This window comes from Panthera tigris, chromosome B4 (genome assembly GCF_018350195.1).
Source record: "Panthera tigris isolate Pti1 chromosome B4, P.tigris_Pti1_mat1.1, whole genome shotgun sequence".
NCBI lineage: Eukaryota > Metazoa > Chordata > Mammalia > Carnivora > Felidae > Panthera > Panthera tigris.
Genome location: NC_056666.1, coordinates 14335647 through 14358667, shown reverse-complemented (window position 1 = coordinate 14358667; position 23021 = coordinate 14335647). Strand labels below are relative to the sequence as shown.

At 39.7% G+C, this 23021-nt stretch overlaps 1 protein-coding gene across 1 annotated transcript in view; it reads left to right on the top strand.

Moving 5' to 3' along the window:
• The window catches only part of ITGA8 (integrin subunit alpha 8), a 187662-nt gene that overhangs the window by 38236 nt on the left and 126405 nt on the right, over positions 1-23021 (top strand). Inside the window, exons 7-11 of the mRNA XM_042991143.1 lie at positions 9394-9519; positions 10873-10917; positions 17903-17946; positions 19636-19692; positions 22392-22444. Coding sequence (XP_042847077.1) covers positions 9394-9519; positions 10873-10917; positions 17903-17946; positions 19636-19692; positions 22392-22444 — 325 coding nt within the window. The remainder of the gene's footprint in view (positions 1-9393; positions 9520-10872; positions 10918-17902; positions 17947-19635; positions 19693-22391; positions 22445-23021) is intronic.

Sequence of the window (23021 nt, the reverse complement as noted above, 5' to 3'; positions counted from 1 at the left end):
GGCGAGATGGAGGGAAGCCAGGGTGAACAAGGAGAAATCCTTGGTGGATTGCAGGAGTGTAAATAGATAGCCTTAGCTATAGTAAGTATTCGTTTCTTGTCTCGAGAATCATGGGAAACCAGCGGAGGGTTTTTTGCATGGGATGCTATGATCAGATCTGTGTTTTGAAAAGCTCACTCTGGTTGCCGTATGGAAGATGAATTGGAGGTTGGCCAAAGTGAGGTGTGAGCAAGCCACAAGTTTTTAAGGTAAACTAGCTCTAAGGTTCAGATGAAGACGTTTGCTTCTCAGAGTGGGAATAGTGCAGAATGGAAAGGAGGAGAAATTTGAGAGATGCTTTGGAGGAAAACAGACAGCTTAGTTGTTATGTGTGGGTGAGGAAAGGGAGGAGGCCCAGCATACATTTCTGACTTGCGACTGCATGGTTATAGGTGGGTCCCACTGTCTGAGATGGGGAACCCTGGAAGAGAACAGGTGGGAGTGGGTTGGAGAGGGAAGATCGTGAATTTGCTTTTGGTTATGTTGAATGTGAACATGCTTGAGATATCCAGGGTTTTTCATGTCTGCATATATGGGCTTTTGCTCAGAGAAGATATCTAGGCTAACGTACAGACTTCCGTCACTTGCATATTGGTGACAATTAAAGCCGTGGATGTGGATGGGATGCCTACATAGAGATGACAGAGAATATTCCCTGAATTTTGGCTGTGAAGTTTAGGATAAAGATAGAGTAGACGATGAGAGAGATGAAGAGTGGAGTGAAGTTTTTCTTTTAAGCTGGAAGACACCTGATCATATTAATAAGCCAGTGGAAGAATACAATTATTGAGAGTCTGGGAAAGATGGGAGAGTAGGACCCTAAGGTCACCTTGTCCCAAGGATACAACTAGATAACATTCACATCAGTGTAAATAACCCAGAAAACAACCCCAAATCGGGCAGAACAAACTCCAGAACTAAATGTAGAGAAGCGGCCACATTGAAGAGGGTAGGAAGGGCGGAGATGTGGTAGGGAGCTAACCAGACCCACGGGGCTGTCCTTGGGAGGGAGGGACACTGCACACACAGAGACGGGAGAGAAACAGACTATCATGTCAGGGATCCCGCAGGGGGAAGATGAGTCCCCATCATGTTTGGCTTTGAAAACCAGAGGGGCTGCCTTTTTACAAGTTCTTCTAACTAGTGAGACTTAAAAACTGGAACTTTACAAATCAGCAGGCTCAGCTCTGAGAGAGCCAAAAGGGCTTGAGGAAACGGAGTCCCTGCCCCTAAAGAGACAGTACAATAAACAGCCCCGTGAAGATACAGCGTAGAAGCAGCATCTTGAAAAATACCTGAAGGGAGAGTTGTTTGCTAAACTCAGAGTATGTGCTGAAGGAGCAGAGATCACTGGGGGACTTGTCCAGAAACCAAAGAGCTGGCAGGCACCATTTCCTCCCCTGACCCCCAGCGTAAACATGGCCGTCTGCAGGAACCAGCATGGCCCTGCCACTGCTCACTACCTAACTTGCTAATACCGCCACCACCCCATGCACTTCAGCAGATCTGTCCCCTCCAGCCAGACCTACCTCAGTCCCAGTTGCTGCAGGTCCCCTCCCACAAAGGACCAGCAAAGCACTTGCTAACACCTTGCCTCCTGCCCCCTCCATTTTGAGGATCCGCCCCTTTCTCACCCTTGGCCAGAGGACATCCAGAGTGGTGCCACAAGCCTGGCAGTGTGCAAGCAGCCCTAATGGGCCAGCACTACTCCAAAGTGACTCCTGGCCTGGGGAGAGGGAAAGAGAACCACACACACCAGTCAGACGGTGGCCCCAGACAGCTGGTCTGACAGAACGACCTGCCCACCAAAGAAAGCTTTCAGGAAACAATATAGAGAAAGTACTGTTCAGTTCAGTGATAGTAAATCTCTGGCAAATGCCTCGTCTGACTCAACTCAAGCCCAAGGCAGCATCAGACTGGCCCACTAACAGCACAGGGACCAAACACGGCCCACAACAGGCAAAGAGAGCCACTGCAGAAGACTGGACTGAAGGAAAAAGTGGCTCAGCTACAGCAGCAGGGCACATGCAACACACATAGGAGACAACGCTGAAGTACCAGGTTCTTGTGAACAGGGGACACTACACTGTGGGGCACTACATGACCTCTTCTTCATAAGGCCACTACTTTCAAGAACAAGAGATGTAGTTGACTTTTCTAATACACAGAAACAGACACAGAGAGTTAGACAAAATGAGGAGACAGAGAATATGTCCCAAATGAAAGAACAGGACAAAATCACTGCAAGACACCTAAGCAAACAGAGATAAGTAATATGCCCCATAGAGAATTTAAAGAAAGAATCATAAAGATAGTCACAGACTTCAGAAAAGAGTGGAGGATATCAATGACCCTTATCAAAGAGATATGAAACACAAAAAAGAACCAATCAGAGATGTCCTTAATAAATGAAATTTAAAATACATGAGATGAACTAAATAGTAGACTAGAGGAAGCCCTGGAGAACAGAGTTATGGAAACCAATCAAGCTGAACATGTGAGGGAAAAAAGTAATGCAAAATCAAAGGGCATAGGGAATTCAGTAACACCATCAAGCATAATGACATTTGCATCATAGGGATCCCAGAAAGAGAAGAGAGAGAAAAGGGGGCAGAACATTTATTTGAAGAAATAAGAGCTGAAAACTTCCCAAATCTGGGGAAGGAAACAGAAATCCAGATCCAGGAGGTGCAGAGTCCCCAACAGAATCAATCCAAGAATGTCCACATCAAGACAAATAGCAATTAAAATGGCAAAAAGTAGTTATAAAGAGAGAATTTTAAAAGCACCAAAAGAAAAAGAAAACGGTTACATACAAGGGAAACCCCATAAAGCTATCCACTGACTTTTTAGCAGAAACTTCACAGTCCAGAAGGGAGTGGCATGATATATTCAAAGTGCTGAAAGAGAAAAATCTGCAGCCAAGAATACTCTATTCAGCAAGGCTCTCATTCAGAACAGAGGGAGAGAAAAAGAATTTCCCAGACAAACAAAAGTTAATAGAATTCATGACCTCTAAACCAGCCCTACAAGAAATGTTAAAGAGTAGAAAGGAACAACCTTAAGTAGTAGTAAGAAAAGTAAGAAGCAAAAAGCAGTAAAATTAAGTGTATCTATAAAAATCAGTCAAGGGATTCACAAAATAAAAAGACGGAAAGTATGACAGCATATATATCTAAAGCTTGGGAGGGAAAGGAGTTAAGAATGAGTTCAAACTTACAGATATCAACTTAATATAGACAGCTTCATGTATAAGAGGTTATAGATAAACCTAATGATAGCCACAAATCAAAAACTAGTAATAGATATACAAAAAATAAAGAGAAATGAAATCCAAGTATATCACTAAAGAAAGCTGTCAAACCATGAGAGAACAGAGCAGGAGTAGAAAGGAACAGAGAACTATAAAAACAACCATAAAACAAATATGAGATGGCAGTAGTATAAATCTATCAATCATCACTTTGAATATAAATGGACTAAATGCTCCAATCAAAAGATGTAGGGTGGCAGAATGGATAAAAAGCAAGATTCATCTATATGCTTCCCACAAGAGACTCATTTCAGACCTAAAGACACATGCAGATTGAAAGTGAAGGGATGGAAAAGAATTTATCATACAAATGGATGTGAAAAGAAAGCCAGGATAACAATACTTATAACAGACAAAATAAAAGTTTAAAACAAAGATAGTAACAAAAGACAAAGGAGGACACTATATAATCATAAAGGGAACAATCCCACAAGATGTAACAATTGTAAATATTTATGCATCCAACATAGAAGCACCCAAATACATGAAGCAGCTAATAACAAACATAAAGGAAGTAATTGATAGTAGTACAATAATAGTAGGAGACTTTACCATGCCACTTTGGACAGATCATCCAAACAGAAAATGAACAAAGAAACAGTGGCTTTGAATGATATATTCAGAACAGATAGATTCAAAACATTCCATCCTACAAGAGCATAATACATATTCTTTTCAAGTGCTCATGGAACGTTCTCCAGAATAGATCAATATTAGGCCACAAAACAAGTCTCAACAAATCAAAATGATCAAAGTCATAGCATGCATCTTTTCTGACCATAGTGCTATCAAACTAGAAATCAACAACAAGAAAAAATCTTGTGAAAGAGCTCAAATACATGGAGGTTAAATACCATGCTACTACACAATGAATGGAGCGGCTCAAGCAAGAAATCAAAGAGGAAATAAAAAAAAATACATGAAGAAAAATGAAAATGAAAACGCTGGTGCAAAATCTTTGGGATGCATCAATAGCTATTCTAAGAAGGAAGTTTATCTATCTCAAGAAGTAAGAAAAAAATCTCAAATAAACAACGTAACTTTGTATCCTTTTAAAGGAGCCAGAAAAAGAACAACAAACAAAACCAAAAACCAATAAAATGAAGGAAATAATAACAATTAGAGCAGAAATAAATGAAAAAGAAACTAAACAAACAAACAAACAAACAATAGAACATATCAATGAAACTAGGAGCTGGTTCTTTGAAAAGATCAACAAAATTGATAAACCTTTAGCCAGACTCCTCAAAAAAAAAAAAAAAAAAGAATAAAATAGAGGACTCAAATACACAAAATCAGAAATGAAGGTGGAGAAATAAACTGAACAACCTAGAAGAAATGGATGAATTCATAGAAACGAATAACCTACCAAACTGAATCAGGAAGAAATAGAAAATTTGAACAGACTGATTACCAGAAACAAAATTGAATCTGTAATAAAAAAAAACCTCCCAACAAACAAAAGTCCAGAACCAGATGGCTTCACAGGTGAATTCTAACAAATATTTAAAGAACAGTGAATACATAGTCTCAAACTATTCCACAAAATAGAAGAGGAAGGAAAGCTTCCAAATTCATTCTGTGAGGACAACAATACCCTGAAACCAAAAGCAGATAAAGACACTACAACAAAAAGAGTAAACAGGCCAATATCTCTGAAGAACATAGATGAAAAAGTCCTCAATAAAAATATTAACAAACTAGATCCAACAATACATTTAAAAAATTATTCACCACAATCAAGCGAGATTATTCCCAGTATGCAAGGGTGATTTAGTATTCACAAATCAATCAACATGATACATCACATCAGTAAGAGAAAGGATAAAAACCGTATGATAATTTCAATAGATGCAAAAAAAGCATTTGATAAGGTACAATGTCTATTCATGTGAAAACCCTATACCAAGTAGTTTTAGAGAGACTATACCTCAACATAATAAAGGCCACACATGAAAAATCCACAGGTAACATCATACTCAATGGTGAGAAACGGAATTTTTCCCCTAAGCTCAGGAACAAGACAAGGATGGCCACTCTCACCACTTTTATTCAACATAGTGCTGGAAATCCTAGCTGCAGCAATCAGACAGGAAAAAGAAATAAAACCATCCAAATTGGTAAGAAAGAAGTAAAACGGTCATTCCTTGCAGATGACAAGATACTATATATAGAGAATCCTAAAGACTCCACCAAAACACTACTAGAACTTATAAGTGAATTCAGTAAGGTTGCAGGATACAAAATCAATTTACAGAAATTCACTGCATTTCTACACAATAATAATGAGGCAGCAGAAAGAGAAATTAAGAAAACAATTCAATTTACAATTGCACCAGAAATAGTAAAATAACAAGGAATAAACTTAAACAAGGAGATGAAAGTCCTGTTCTCTGAACACTGTAAAACATTGATGAAATAAATTGAAGACAACACAAACAAATGGAAAGATGTTCCATGCTCATGGACTGGAAGAACAAATATTGTTAAAATGTCCATATTACCCAAAGCAATGTAAAGATTTAATGCAATCTCTATCAAAATACCAACAGCATTTTTTTTTCACAGAACTAGAACAAACAATTCTAAAATTGGTATGGAACCACAAAAGACCCTGATTAGCCAAAGCAATCTTGAAAAAGCAGAACAAAATCGGAGGTATCACAATTCCAGATTTCAAGTTATACCACAAATCTGCAGTAATCAAAACAGTATGGTACTGGCACAAAAATAGACATATAGATCAATAGAACAGAATAGAGAGCCCAGAAATAAACCCATGATTATATGGACCGTTGATCTTTGACAAAGGAGGGAGGAATATCCAAAAGGGAAAAGACAGTTTCTTCAACAAATGGTGCTGAGAAAGCTGGACAGGTTACATGAATGAATGAATGCTGGAAAAATGAATGCATTTTTCTTCATGTATTTTTTATTTCCTCCAGAATGAAGCTGGACATTATCTTACACCATACACAAAAATAACCTCAAAATGGATCCAGGACCTAAATGTGAGACCTGAAGCCATAAAAATCCTAGAAGAGAACACTGACATCATTTCTGTGACATCAGCCATATCAACATTTTCCTAGATATGTTTCCTAGGCAAGGGAAATAAAAACAAAAATAAACTATTGGGACTACATCAAAATAAAAGGCTTCTGCACAGCAAAAGAAACAATCAACAAAACTAAAAGACAACATACTGAATGGGAGAAGATATTTGCAAGTTATATGTGTAATAAAGTGTTAGTATCCAATATATATATATAAACTTCTACAACTCAATACCAAAAAACAAATAATCTAATTAAAAATGGGCAAAAGACCTGAATAGACATTTCTCCAAAGAAGACATCCAGATAGCCAACAGACACATGAAAAGATGCTCAATGTCACTCATCATCAGGGAAATGCAAATTAAACCACAATAAGATATCACCTCACACCAGTCAAAATAGCTAAAATCAAAAACACAAGAACCAACAAGTGTTGATTCTCAATCCTTTCTTTGGAGAAAAAGGAACCTTCGTGCCCATTGATGGGAATGCAAACTGGTGTAGCCACTGTGGAGGCTTCCTCTAAAAATTAAAAATAGAATTACCCTAATGATCCCATAATTTCACTCCTGGATATTTACCAAAGAATACGAAAACACTAATCAAAAAGATGTATGCACCTCTGTGTTTATTACAGCGTTATTTACAATAGCTGAATTCTGTAAGCAGCCCAGCTGTGTAACAATAGATGAAGGGATAAAGAAGTGGTATATACACAACGAACTATTACTCACCATAAAAAAGAATGAAATCTTGTCATTTACAACTCCATGGATAGATCTGTAGGGTATAATCATATTTCACTTAGGCTGAGCGAAATAAGTCAGAGAAAGACAAATGCCATATGATGACACTCATATATGGAATTTAAGAAACAAAACAAATGAACAAGTTAAAAAAAAGACAAACTAAAACACAGACTCTTAACTATAGAGAGCAAACTGATGGTTACCAGTTGGGAGGCGGGAGGGGGAATGGGTGAACTAGGCGAAGGGGACTAAGAGTACACTTATTTTGACAAGTACTGTGCGACGTATAGAATTGTAGAATCACTGTATCATATACCTGAAACTATATGACACTATATGTTAACTACGCTGTAGTGAAAATAAAAAAGTATAATAATATAAAACTACAGATACTTTTTAAAAAGCCAAGAAGAGATCCAGGATATGGGTTTATGATAAAATGGTATGTGAAATTGCTGTTAAGCTTAATTCATACATGTACAACTATGAATATCAAATAATTAACATTTCAGTCTTAAAAATTATTTTGCAGATTGAAAAACAATATAATTTATGGAGTAGGTGGTTATGAAATAAAAAGTGTGTGTTTAAAAGATTTGCTTCTAATTCACTCAGAGAATTCTTTTCTTTCCTTAAGTTAAAAAAAAATATCTGATACAGATGATTTGCTGAAAAGTAGCCATACCAAGGAGATATAGAAGCATTGTCTGTAATAGGTAATGTAAAAATCATTTTAGGCTTAAGGTTATAATGTTTTTAGAAGCAACTAACGGAAAAAAGCAAAGGCAGTGTGTATGTAGGAGGAGGAAAGGGGGGATTTAGCCTTAACCCAGAGAAAATTGGCAAATTCTACAGACATTGTTCAGAAGTACATGTGTGAATATCGTTGTCTTAATATCAGAACAGTCATTTCAGGCAGAGTCATTGGGAAATATTTATGGCCAGATTTGATAGTTTTATTCCTTTTGGACTTCAAACAGAAAGACTATGAATTATCAGTGAAGTCCCAAAGAATCATTTGGCTTTAAAATTACTGTTAAATGTAAGTTTCTTAAAAGCATATCTCCAGTTTTCTCCCAAAAAGAATGAGATCACACTTTTCCCTTAGATATCCATCATAAATATGAGAATGCATGGAAATTGTGGAAAATGGCTGGCTATCTTTTGGATATTTGACCACCCCAAATACAATCATATTTCAAGACTTTTAATAGTGACTTCATTTGGGAGATATTAGCCAAAGTTCTTACCCTATCATTGTTGCCAGCCTTGGATTCCTTTTTTTTTTTTTTTTTTTTGCTAAAATTCTGGATCTCGCGGGACCTCACTGCCTCCTGTTGTCATAATTTTATGCTCTCTGTATACACTTTACCATAAAAAAATAAATGGCTCAAAAATTATGTAATTCCTTCCTTTTTTTTTTTTTTACATTTTATTTATTTTGAGAGAGAGAGAGAGCACAAGTGGAGGACAGGCAGAGAGAGAGGGAGGCACAGAATCTGAAGCAGGCTCCAGGCTCTGAGTTGTCAGCACAGAGCCCGATGTGGGGCTCAGACTCACAAACCGTGAGATCATGACCTGAGCCGAAGTTGGACGCATAACCAACTGAGCCACCCAGGAGCCCCTTTCCTTCCTTTAACATAAGTGATAGATTTCATAATCTATTTATTGAATAAGTATTTAGATTTAATCTGTATTTTGTGAGACTACAAAAAGTCTTAATAGAATGCCAAAGGAGACCTTGTTTGTAACGCCAGACACCGTAATAGCAAAACCACATGACCTTAGAGGATGCATTCATGCTCTTTGCGCCTCAGTTTCCCCACCCGTATGAGGTTATATTTGGCTAGATGATCTCCAAGTTAGATGATGTTTCTTCTATCTGCAATGTTCCAGATTAAAATTTTAATCCATAAATTTTGCCTAGAGGTATCTTTACTGAGATATTTTTATCATTTGGAGGTAGAGGGAGTAGGTATTGTGAAGGCAGCAGGAAGACAGATAATGTTATGTAGTGATCTTTGGTTCTTCTGTCAGAATGGAAGGCTCTACCCAGCCATAACCAACTTTACCTGAAGTTCTAGTGGCAGGTGGGAAAATTCATCTTCAAAAATGCAAGCAATTCCATTATTGTTTTCGAGGGAGTATGTGTTTTTCAGATGTTCTGTGTCTGCTCAGAGAGGGCCTGCGTCTTGCATTCATTCAGCTAATGCATCAATTTGTTTGGACACAGGTCAGGTGATCACTGCCAGTATTGCAGATATCATTGCGAATTACTCGTTCAAGGATATCCTAAGGAAATTGGCTCGAGAGAAACAGACAGACGTGGCTCCAGCTTCCTATGATGACAGTTACCTTGGTGAGATTCATTATTTAGCACATTTGTTGTTTCTCAAAAGGTAAACTTATTAAATGTAGGTGCAAACTTTATTCCTCACTTATCCGCTGCTCTTTGGCAGCTTGTGCAAATTTTCTTTTCTTACTAGCTTAGAATGGACTTTCCTTTTATTCAGCCATGGCATATAAGTCTTCTCTTTTGGTTCAGCCTATTTTGTAGGCTGTGTAACAGACTTTCGCTTCAAATTCAGCAACCATTTTTTATTTTAAAAATTTCAGGGGTGCCTGGGTGGCTCAGTTGGTTAAGCGGCCGACCTCAGCTCAGGTCATGATCTCGCAGTCTGTGAGTTCGAGCCCCGTGTCGGGCTCTGGGCTGACGGCTCAGAGCCCGGAGCCTGTTTCAGATTCTGTGTCTCCCTCTCTCTGACCCTGCCCAGTTCATGCTCTGTCTCTCTCTGTCTCAAAAATAAATAAACGTTAAAAAAAAAAAAAAAAAGATTTAAAAATTTCAATAAATTACTCTAGAAGGATATGACTTTCACACAATAAAACATTGGCCTCAGCCCCAAAGTCAATTTCTTATTTAATGGGGGGAATTTCGATGGTTACTTTCTATGTTTTGATTTAGGCTGTAGTATCCAGTTATGCAATCAAACACTAACTGTAAAAGTGTCCTGCACATAAAATATTTTGCCAGTTGTAGAGACTATGAATTAGTGGGGCTGCCCAGTGCTATAGGGGCAACATGTTGGCCGTCCTTTCCAGCTTTTAGAGCAACAACAAAAGACCTTCCAGTTGCTAGAATGTTATCAAAACGTATTATGCGGAAACCATACAATGTCAATGTGCCGCGGTTGTTTCCCACCTTTGGTATCCTATAGGCATTTTGATTGCCTGATAAATGAAGCAAAATGCAGTTATATTTTTCACCTCACCTCACTTTAGAGCTAAGTGACATTTGTGGAAAACCATCATTAAAGAAATTAGGAAATATACCTTCTTGGCGATCAGAAATAGCAAATGTTGAGCACAAAAGATACTTTCCGAGTATCATGTCTGATCCCGATGAATCAGCGACCTTCAGGTACAATGGCCACCATTTACTCTTTAAGGGGGATGATGAAGTATTCCTCACAATCTGATTGTGTTGCCGTGTTCAGAAGAAGCAGACCGATTATGCTTCCAGGATTTAGTACGGAAGCGTTCATATTCGTTTCACTGTTTTTTCCCATTACAGAACCCTAAACTTTTATGTGACGATATTTGTTGAAATTTCTGACCAAAGCAGTACTATGGCAGTTCTTTCATTTTTCTAGATAAAGCTCATTTGTAAAGCCTTCAAACATGTGACTAGTTTTCCTTTTCTTTAACCCAGGATATTCAGTTGCTGCTGGGGAATTCACTGGAGACTCTGAGCAAGGTGAGAGACATTATTGGATGTAAGTCATTTATAAAGCACGGGGAAAGGTAAAAGGACCTGAAAAGCCCTGTTATAAATGTGATTTTCTTTGCTACACAGATGTATAATAATGGAATCCCAGAATGTCTATGATAATATTATGTAGAAAAACAAACCAAATACACTTCAGCACAGCATTTTAAGTCTTAAATAACTTCATCATACTGAATGTCAATCGTTATAAAATTGAGTTAAGCAATAAAAAACAAGTCCAATAATCCCATATTATGCATGAGAAAAATACAGGTGATTAAATGGCCCACAGCGGGGTGCCTGGGTGGTTCGGCCAGTTAAGTGTCCAACTCTTTGATTTTGGCTCAGGTCATGATCTCACAGTTTGTGACTCTGAGCCCCACATTGGGCTGTGGGCTGACAGTGGGGAGTCTGCTTGGTATTGTCTCCCTCTCTCTCTGCCCATCCCCCATTTGCTGTCTATAGCTCTCTCAAAATAAATTTAAAAAAAAATAAACTTAAAAAAATGGCCTACACAAAAGCCATGCTATTAGTGACAGATCAAATTTGAAAAGTCAAGATCCCCCATCTTTAATTTCTGGACATTCACATTGGACGTGTCCCTACTAAACTCCCTCCCGGGCTCCAACCCAACACCTCTACATTATTTCCTTTTCCCCTTTGGACATGCTCAAGCTCAAAATAACAGAATGAATTAACTCCTGTTCTCATATATTTTATGATATATGTCCTCTGTACCTTATAATGGCTGCCATCTCTGGTTTCCGTCCCCTGAATCTGTAGCTACTCTAATTTCGACAGGTCAAATGCTACTTTTTTTTTTTTTTAGTACAATTTCAAATGTCATCTCCTTCTTTCACTTCCTTCTGTAAACTCCTGTATGATCTCATTTTTCTCCCTCCTAAGGAATTTGCCATTCATTCATTCTTCCAGTTTTTCTTGAGCACCTGCTATGTGCCAGGCTATGTGTTAAATGTTGAACACACAGAGGCGAACAGATGGTCTTCAATCTCAGAGTTTATAGTCCCAGTGGGGCTGACAGGCATTAAATGGAGAGCACAAAATACCTGATAAACAATTGTAGTAAGTGGGAGGATAAAGTTCTAAACATAAAACTAATCTAAGCCCCATGACCTCATCACCTCCCAGGGGCCCTGTCTCCTAAGACTATCACATTAAGGGTTAGGTTTCAACATACGAATTTTGGGGGTACACAAACATTCAGTCCCTGGCAATACCTATCATATACAAGACTGGTAATATTTATTGAATGAATGAATCATAAATCAATCAGTATTTCCATCTTGTTTCATATGAACCTTAACTGCTTTTCACTAGGGTGTTTTAATGAATTCACAAAGAATTAAGAGTAAATGAAATGTGGGCCATCCCTGGAAATCATCAGAGCTTATTGTATTGTATTCTATTGTAGAGAGAGAACGAGCAGGGAAGAAGGGCAGAGGGGGAGAGAGAGAGAGAGAGAGAGAGAGAGAGAGAGAGAGAGAGAAAGAGAATCCTAAGCAGGCTCCAAGCTCAGCATGGAGCCTGATGTAGGGCTTGATCCCATGACCCTGGGATCTTGACCTGAGCTGAAATCAAGAGTCAGACGCTCAACCAACTGAGCCATCCAGGCGCCCCAGAGCTCTTTTAACTGCTTCATCTCAAAAGATTTACAAAGCAGAAATTCACAGAGAATAAAACATTCTTTATGCCGTGAGGTAGGGATTGAACACAGAGGTTTTGTGTTTTTTTTTTTCTTTAAAAGAATACTTTTCTTTTAAATACAAGATAGTTCTTTTTTTTTTTAATTTTTTTAAAACCTTTATTCAGTTTTGAGAGACAGAGCACAAGTGGAGGAAGGGCAGAGAGGGAGACACAGGATCTGAAGCAGGCTCCAGGCTCTGAGCTGTCAGCACAGAGCCCGACATGACGTTCAAACTCATGAGCCATGAGATCATGACCTGAGCCAAAGTTGGATGCTTAACCAACTGAGTCACCCAGGCACCCCTAAATACAAGCTAATTCTTAAAGGCTCTCTCTTTCCATACATTTTTTTCTTCAAGATTTTAAGACAATCTGTTGTGGTAGTTAAAAGCATAGACTTTGGAGCTAGACCACTTGGGTTTCAACCCTGACTTTGCCATCTACCAGGTCTGTGACCTAGTTACCTAACATCTCAGTGCCTCCATTTCTTTATTTCTAAAAGAGAGATAGTGGTGATGGTAATGATGACGATGTTGGTGATGATGATGATGGTAATAATGCTGAGGAGGAGGAGGATGGTGTTGATAATGATAACAATGAAGATGATAGTATTATCTATATCATAGGATTCTTAGGATTAAGTGAGCTAATCCTACATTCATAAAACAGTATAATACTGATACATAACAAATACTATTTAAATATTAGCTATAATGAGAAAGAATTCTTGGGTTAGAGTCCATCAGAGATAAAATTAAATTCCTAGTACCTTAGAAAAGTCAAATCTTATAATCACTCAGTGATTTAGCAAAGGAAATTGTAAAATATGCCAAATGATTTTAAACATGGCATTAAACTCCTGTTGGAAAGTTCCCCAGGAGAAAATTCAGTCCTGACCCAAGGAAATTATTAGGGGTGCATGACAGCACATCACAGGGAAGCATGGTAGGAAATCATAGTGGTTTTCCATTAGATCAGAGAAATATCTAGAAGATGGATCCAAGTTTTAAATGATATGTAAAGTAAAGGCACTATCAGGGAGTGATCCATTCGTCAGAATGGATCCATTCATCAGACCACACCAACTCCAAGACTGCCCATGTTCACTACTTACTTAAGCAGACTGGAAAGAGTTGAAGTTCTTTGAAACCTAGTGAGTGACTTGATGTACTGTAGATTAGAAGCCCTTAACATGGGATCCTTGTATTCTGGGTGGTACAGGGATGGATGGACTTCCCAGGGTTTGAACCCCTAGAAATTATATGCAAGGTTTTATATATATATGAATTTTTCCAATGAGAAGATCCATAACTTTCATCTATTTCCCAAGTGTGTTCATGACTCAAAAAAGGTTAAGATCTTTGGTTCTTGTTTTAGAGTCCAACGTGGTGAGCTAAAACCAAAAAAGTGATATGGCCCTAACCAATCCTAGGAAAGTCATTTGGTGTGGTAGAAAAAACATTGATGTGGCTCTCAGTTCTTGAGTCTTACTACTCACCAACTATGTACAGTGACTGAACCTTTCTAAGCCTTATTTTCTCCACACGTCCATAGGGGTATGAATGCCTACTTTTTAGAGGTTAAATTATGGAAATATTATAAAGCTTGTGGCACAATGTCTTAGTGGGTGGAAAACACTCGATAAACACTAGCTTCCTTTTTGCTTCTTGCTGGTGGGGTTGATGCCCAGGTCATGTATTTCAAGGCCAGGGATATTAAGAGATCTTTGAAGGTTTTCCTATGAGTTATTGAAATGGATCTGAGAAAAGTCACTTATTTTCTCTCCCAACTGAATTTTTGTAGTTGAGTGATAGTTCTAACTTGTCTTAAAACTCCAAACCATTCTATTTATTTATTTATTTATTTATTTATTTATTTATTTATTTATTTTTAGCGTTTATTTATTATTGAGAGAGAGAAAGAGAGAGAGCATGAGCAGGGGAGGGGCAGAGAGAGAGGGAGACACAGAATCCGAAGCAGGCTCCAGGCTCTGAGCTGTCAGCACAGAGCCTGATGCAGGGCTCTAACTCACAACCCGTGAGATCATGACCTGAGCCGAAGTCGGACGCTTAACCAACCAAGCCACCCAGGCGCCCCCAACATGACTTTTAATAACTTCTAAGTGCTGTGACTACGTGGGGTGGCAGACTCCAACGTTACTGAGTGTGATGGTTGATTTCTTTTAAATGAAATTCTGAAATGCGGAAGGCTTAGTAGTGGTTGTCATGCATCTCAAACGGGATAGTCCCTTCAGACTCCTCTGGTTGACAGGCCTGATCATGGAATCAGTCAACTCCATTATATTTGACGGTGGTTTGTTGTTAGATGCCAATTTAATTCACGCCAAATAAATATTGTTGAAAACTGAGCACCGTGCGACTGGTTCTGATAGCTTTCCTGGAAATCTGTCCAGATAGCTCAGTTATTCTGAACCCAGTTTTATTCTGCAAGGACATGCTTCACCTTCCCTCCCATTGCTATGGTTGAGCAGTCCATGCCCCTGGGTAAAGTTAACCTCTCCACTTTGCACCACACCCCATTGCCTCTCGTGACTCAGAGAAGGGACTCCAACCATTCCCACATCATGATTGTCTTTGGATCATTCCCACCACTGTACAAACATACTTCTCTGACCTTAAGAAGTAAATTTGTTACTCCACTCCCTCCTCCAGCAAGCACCTATAGACTCTGCTTCAAAAGAGCTGTCACTCTTCTCTGCTGTATCTGTCTGCTGTATCTACTGCCTTCTCGTCTTCAACTCACCACTCAGCTGAAATGGCTCCTGTCAAGCAGACCAGTGGCCTCTATGCACCTCCTCTTCCTTGATTATCATGAGCATTGAAAGAATTCATTATTCCCTCCTCATTTCTTCCCTTGGCTTCCCAGACACTTGTAGCTCCCTCTTCCCTCTCCCTCCCCCCTTCCCTCTCTGTTGTTGACTCCCCTTTAATTTCTCTCATATCATTGAGGTGTCCCCGGGTTAAACAGTTGGATTCTTTCTTTCCTCTTTGAGTTCTTGGTAACCTCATCCAGTCTCATTGTTTTTCCAGCTTCTACTGAGTTCCAGGTTCCAGGTATTTCTCCAGATGACGTTGAATTCCAGGATATGTGTTCTAATATCTGGAACCTCAATTCAGTACTCAACATCTCTGTTTGAGTAGCTCTCTCAAACTTAACGTGCTCATGAGCGAACTTCTGACCTTTTCCCCAGAACGCGGTGTACCATCCTCTCAATTGCTTGAGCCAAATACCTTGGAAGTCAGCCTTGTACTGTGCTCTTTCTCTCACACCCCATCCATATCCAATTTATGAGTAGACCTGCTAACGAAACGCTCAAAATATGACCAGAATCTGACCATTTCTCACCTCCTGCACAGCTTGTACTCAGATTCAAGTCCCCCAACTTTATTGCAGTAGCCTCCTACCTGGTCTCTCTCTCTCTCTCCCCCCTTGCCCTCCTGTAGTCTGCTCTAAATTCAGCAACCAAAGTGGTCCTTTAGACACGGAAGTCAGATCACGTAACTTCTTTGATCTAGTTATTTTTCAACTCCTTCAATCTGAAATCCAAGACTTTACAATGACCTAAAAGTCTCCATTCATAAGATTTTGACCTCATTTCCTACCCCTTTCCTCCTCACTCCCTCCCCTCCAGCCACCCTGGTCTCTTTACTATTCTTTGAATACTCCAGACACACTTCTACCTCAGGACCTTTGCAGTTGCCATACCTTCTGACTAGAACATACTTTCCCAATACCTCCATAATATTTACATCTCCACTTTCTTCATTTTTGGCTCCAATGTCTTTTTCTTGCCAAGTCCTCTCCTGCCAGTTGTGCCCTAATAAGGCCTAAGTCCTTTCTCATCCCACCTCCATTTCCCCCTGTACCATTTTACTGTTTGGTTTTTCTCCACTCACCATACTCACCCCCTTCAAATATGCCATTTCATCAACTCTGTTTTTTAAAAATTTTTTTTTATGTTTTATTTTTATTTTTGAGACAGAGAGAGACAGAGCATGAACGGGGGAGGGTCAGAGAGAGGGAGACACAGAATCTGAAACAGGCTCCAGGCTCTGAGCTGTCAGCACAGAGCCCGACACGGGGCTCGAACTCACGGACCGCGAGATCATGACCTGAGCCGAAGTCGGATGCTTAACCGACTGAGCCACCCAGGCGCCCCTCAACTCTGTTTTTTAAATTGACTGTCTCTTCCAACCAGAGCATGAGCTCCATGAGAGCAGGGGATTTTTGTCCAATGTGCTCACTATTTTTTACTCCATTTGCCTATAAATGTTTGTTGACTGAATGAGAGGATTGATGGCTGAAAAGTCCAACATCTATCCCCAAACGAACCTTCTTTGATTGTTCACGCTAACAGCATGAGCACCCAACTCTGCCAGAGCACAGCACATCCAATGTAATTGAGGCCAGAACTCGTGCCAGACCTTCCACGGCAGGTGAGGGGAAGGGGAATTTAAATAGAAGGGGATTCTCTTCCAGACCCTTCCTATTTAAATTAAACTAAAAGGTTATCCCCGATGAATCAAAGGATAGTTTAGATTTGTAGAAACAAGAGCCGAAAGATCTTTGATAACCAGCCAGTCCCAACTCCCACACTATTGCAGGTGACCAGTAAAAGTGGGGGTAAATGATTCATCCCAGGTATATGGCAGACCCAAGAATAGAACCACTGTCTTCTGAATCTAGAGCCGGATCACTGTGCCATGAATTATATGGACTTTTTTCCCCAGAGTTGCCTCTTCTGTTTGTGTTACCGACGCTTCCTTTCTGGGGGACCCTAAGCTGCCAGGTCACCCCCTAATTCTGCTACCAACAAACACTTGCAAGGGGGCCAGACTCGTATCATTTATGATGGCTTTTCTTTAGGTAACCGAACTTGTTTTGCCATGTGAGGGTGACAGAAGCTGTACTTTTCACACTAGCACAAAAGATGTGACCACAGTGAAAGCCGGAGAAATCAGACTCAGAGGTTTAACTTACGAATCGCATGCAGAGCTGAGAAGTCAGGCTTCTGCTACGCAGGCAGAAACACATTGGAGACCGGTGGTGAAGGCTAGGAAATCTCACAGGACGACTTCTGTTCTGTTTTCCGTGGTCTGTAGCAGAAGCAAAATGCAAACCCGTAACCTCACACTTCTAGCTCCTCAAGTGATGGTTACTCACGTAAAAAGCACTCTCTTTAACTCATTTGTTGGGTGGCTTAAAAATATATGTAATTCCCCTTCTAAATGAATATTTTTATCCCCAGAGCTGGTTGCTGGAGTTCCAAGAGGAGCGCAGAATTTTGGATATGTGAGTACCAAGAATGCATCGTACAATATTTTCTTCTACATGCAAAGAAATGTTCCCTTTTATTCGACTTTTTTTATGTTTATTTATTTTTGAGATAGAGACAGACAGAGCATGAGCAGAGGAAGGTAGAGAGAGAGAGGGAGACACAGAATCCGGAGCAGGCTCCAGGCTCCGAGCTATCAGCACAGAGCCTGACGCGGGGCTCGAACTCACGAGCTGTGAGATCATGACCTGAGCTGAAGTCGGACACCCAACCGACTGAGCCACCCAGGCGCCCCTCTTCCATTCAACTTTTAAGTGGCTTACCATGTCTTTTAATCGTGAGCCCCTGCAGATCCATGCTTGCTTGCTTGCTTGCTTGCTTACTAAAAAGGAAGAAAAACAAGTGAGGCTAGATATTTTTTTCCTGATCTATGTACAGAATGTACTACATAGTTTATGGGACCCAGTGCAAAATGATAATGCAGGGCCCTTTGTTGAAATTATTAAGAATTTCAGGAGAGCACCAGCTGGGCATTAAACCAAGGGTGGGGCCCATTGGAACATGGGGACCGGAGCACAGGTCCCCACCCATGAAGCCGGCATGATCCTTGTGCATAATCTAGGACAAACTGCAGAAGACACTGTCGCTGACAGGCTGAGCATTTTCATACGGCTCATACGACAGAAATAAGAAAATCGATCGCTATTGCACTAGTGTGTTAGTTTCCCAAGACTGACGCAACAAAACACCACAAACTGGGTGGCTTGCAACAACATGGATTTATTTTCTCACAGGTCACGAGACCAGAGTCTGGAATCAAAGCGTCAGGCAGGGTCACGCTTCCTGCGTCTAGCAGCTCTTTCTTACCTATTCTGGCTTGAGGTGGCCGCTACCTGGTTTCGGTGTATGTCAGCACGATTTCAGTCTCCGCCCCTGGCCTCGTATGGCCACCCTCCAGCTGTGTCTGTGTGTCCTCCCCTTTTCTCAAGAGGACATCCGTCACTGGACATAGGGCCCACCCGAAATCTGGGATGACTTCGTCTCAATTTCCTGAACCTGTTTCACCTACAAAGACCCTATTTCCAAATAAGGTCACCTTATGAAACTCTGGGTGTTGTGAATTTTGGAGGGACACTATTCAAACCCATTATAGCTAGTTACCACAAAAGTCGGAAGAGAAAATCAAGACACCTTGTGACCAGAAAAGGTTATATTTTAAATAATGTTTATTATTTTAAAACTCTAGTAAATGTAATATCTGAAGAGAATTAAAAGTAATATTTTTGCTATCTGGATAGCATTCGTAATTTTAACCTTTTTTTTTTTTTTTTTTGCAAAGAGCCATAATCATCAATTTTTCATAACATAAACACAAATGAATTTGGATAAAAATCATAATTAGGTGAATTAACTGGCCAGCAGGTTAATTGCTGTGAGCATTCAGTTGAATTCAATTTCTGTTTTCCCTTTTCAGATTAGTAAGCATGCATTTTATCTGAGAATGTCAGAGACTTAACCATAAATAAAAGTTCAGTTGGATTTTTTAAAGCTCATTCTTATGGGATTGCATTTTTTTTTTACATAGCATTAACTGTTTACCACTCTTCCCCTAAATTTAAAAATAATTTAAGTTATAATTTAAAATGTGGGGTTTTTTTCTCCAATTCTGTCAAATGATATAACCTATCTTATTTTTATGATTTCAGGTTTCAATCATTAACTCTACAGATATGACTTTTATTCAGAATTTCACTGGTGAACAGGTGAAGACCTTTTAATATCAAATAATGTCATTCGGTACTCATAGTAAATTGCAATGTTCATACCATTTATTCATTCATAAAAGAAATGTTTACTGAGCACCTACTATGTGCTAGGAACTGTCGCGGGCCCTGGGAATATAACCATGCCTCTGACAGACAGGATCCCGCTCTCCTGTTGTAATGTTGCTAACTGCTAGGATCTGAGAGCAATCCTGTTATGTTCTGGTCCTGTATGGAGCGTGCTTGGTGGTGAGTTCCAGGTATATGCCTTCCCTCTGAGAAGACAAAGGTTTCTCCTAGGTCTCACTGTATCAGTCGGAATCAATGAGCTTGTACTCTGTCTCTCTTCCTCACTGTGACTGGAGCCTTCCACCCAAAGCAACATTATGTGGGGGTTCACAAGCTACCTGGTTCTGGTCCCTTCCTTCCAGGGGCCAGATATCACTCCTCACCCACTGTTACTGGCCGAGGTCTTATTAAGAAAAGCTTAATTGCCTGTCATTCTCTGAGGTCATACTTCGTTCACCACCCTGAGGTTTCCTGGGTACTGTGACCTGTGGAAATTTGGCACATTTCTTTAAACAACGAATGTGATACGGTTAAGGGAGCCATCATGAGTTGAATCAGTTTCTCTGGGCAACCCATAACCAGAAACCCACACTGCTAAATTTCTAGGAAGCCTCACATTAGAGTCTGGCCAAGTTACATCTTGGCCTCCTGGATCATGGTTGAAGATCCTTAGATGCCCCCCTCTTAGCTAGAGATACAGATTTGCAGTAATGTCAGTGTCAAGCAATTTTGATTGATAAGAGTTTTTTAATGAGCATGGCACATTTTTTGTATTCTCCCCCCAAATTGGGGCTTTAGTCTATCCATTACTCCGCAGTTTTCAACAAAGTGTTTGGCAATGTCTCTCATGCACTGTTATGGTAAATATGGAGACGGAAGGCTGGGACAATAGTGAACCTGGATGAACTTACAACTTTTTAACTATTCTCAAGTGATGATATTTAATGGTTTATTGAAAATGTGGCAAGACTTCTCTTTTGCCCAGCTCTGTTTCACATTTTTATCATTAGAAGGTCTTTAAATATTATTAAATTTGGCCTGTCTATAACTTTGTGCCCTCCATACCATCTAGCTGTTCAGTCTTGAACTTCAGAATTCAGTGCGTGAGGGATGAAATTCCTCTGAGCGAAGGCCACACTAGGAGTAAGAATTTCACTGTAGATGGTTGGAATAGAGAAGTGAGGTGGGAGAACTGAGTTACTGCACAGTTATCTCGTGCATTTGTTCCCTCTGCCAAGAGCCTTTTGCACCTGGCACCTGTATCTTAGTCTTTAGAATACTGTTATAAAAATGCCACAGATTGGGTGGCTAAAAAAACCAAATGTTTATGTCTCACAGTTCTGGAAGACTGGGAAGCCTGGGATCAAGGGGTAGGCAGATTCAGTATCTGGTGAGAGCTGGCTTCCTGATTCATATACATGGCCATAGTCTTATGTCCTCAGATGGTGTAAGGAGGGCTTCAGAGCTCTCTGGGGTCTCTTTTATAAGGGCACTAACCCCATCATGAGGGCCCCACCCTCATAATCTCATCACTTCTCAAAGGCCTCACCTCCTAATACCATCATATTGGGGGTTAGGGTCAATATTTGATTGGGGGGGGGGGAAGGGAGAGACACAAGCATCCAGTCTCTAGCAACCATGTATGTTTGGAGGGGAGAAAAGAGGTAGGAGACGTTAACTATTGAGTGACTCTTGTTAACCCATGTATTTAGTCCCTCTGCAAAGAGTATCTGGCACCTACTCTGAGCTGGACGATAGACAGAAGAGTGAACAACACAGACCAAAGTCTGCCCTCTGTGGAGCACCCTTTCTCGTGGAATGTAGACTAATTAAATTAGTAGATTATGCGAGACTAAGTCAGCTAAAGCACTCGATGCCGAAATATGGAAACAAAAAAAAATCCTGACAAGCTCAAACGATGGGCCAAATCTGAAAAGACAGTAAATGTTGAAAACATAGCTTGAAAAACAACATCTTAAGAGCTAAAATGTGGAGAGATTGTGGCACACTACTTATACTCAGAAGAGACTTAGAAACCTTAGTGGACAATAAACTCAATGTGAATTGATACTGAGACATGATTTCCCTTGAAATTAAAGCCACTTTTATATTTCAATAATTTAACCCAAAGCAAAGAGTGTAAATCCTACTTAAGGCTTCTCCTGGCTGTGCGTTCATGGGGTATCATCTTTTCTTTGGTATCACATGTGGTAACTCTAAGAAAGACGCTGGTGCACCAGCTGCAAATATCTCCATATGAAATTGCATATGGAAGTGGAATTAAACTTACTCTATGAGGTTCAAGATTGCAGAAGTAGATAGGAGTAAGGACTAGAAGTCACAGAGCAGCCAGTTTTGCAAAGAAAATTCTAATAATTGTGTCCACAGATTGAATGAGTGGATTGTTGAACATCTGCAGAGGATGTCCAAGCAGATGTCAGAGGTACTGAGAGGGAAATTATGCGTTGGATCAGACTAAATGACTTTAAGACTCTGTCCATGTCCAGGACTCTATGAATGCACTGCAAAAGTCTGCTGCAATGAGATTCATCCTTCAGGGAAAATTGAGAGAGGACTATAAAAATTATTTTTGAACATAAACTATGTCATCTTCTGGTTTCCCTTCACAGATGGCATCTTATTTTGGATATACAGTCACAGTGTCAGATGTTAACAATGATGGGTAAGTTTATAAGAACTTCCTCACTCACCATATGTTATATTCATCCACAGAGATGTTGTATTTTTTTTTCCTTCATGAAGTAGATCCTTCCATACTTCCTCAACAGAACAGAGACACTCTTGTTTTAGTTGTTTTTTGGTTCAGGAGAAGAGGACATAACCCTCCTATTTTATGTCTTTCTGGAGACTTTCAACGTCTATTTTCTTTTCTTTTTTTTTTTTTCCCCAACATCTATTTTCTAAAAGGACTATTTTACTTAGCTTTATCTTTAATTTAATAAATTGAATAGTCTTTGGCCATTCAAAATCCAAAGCCATTGAAGCATTTGCTCATCTGTCTGTCGTTACCCCTTAGCATGTGATACATTCATAAAACATGTGCACATAAATAAACATTTTTTTCTCCTGACATTGCTTTAACCAACAGACTAGTAACACCCATGGAAAAGATGAAATAATATTAGTTTTTCAGATGATAGCAGTAAATCATGCTTGAGTTTGGACCAAACACCGTAACAAATTACAGTTGTGTTTAAGTCATTACTTCAAAAATAAACTATTATTAAACATCTCTTTGG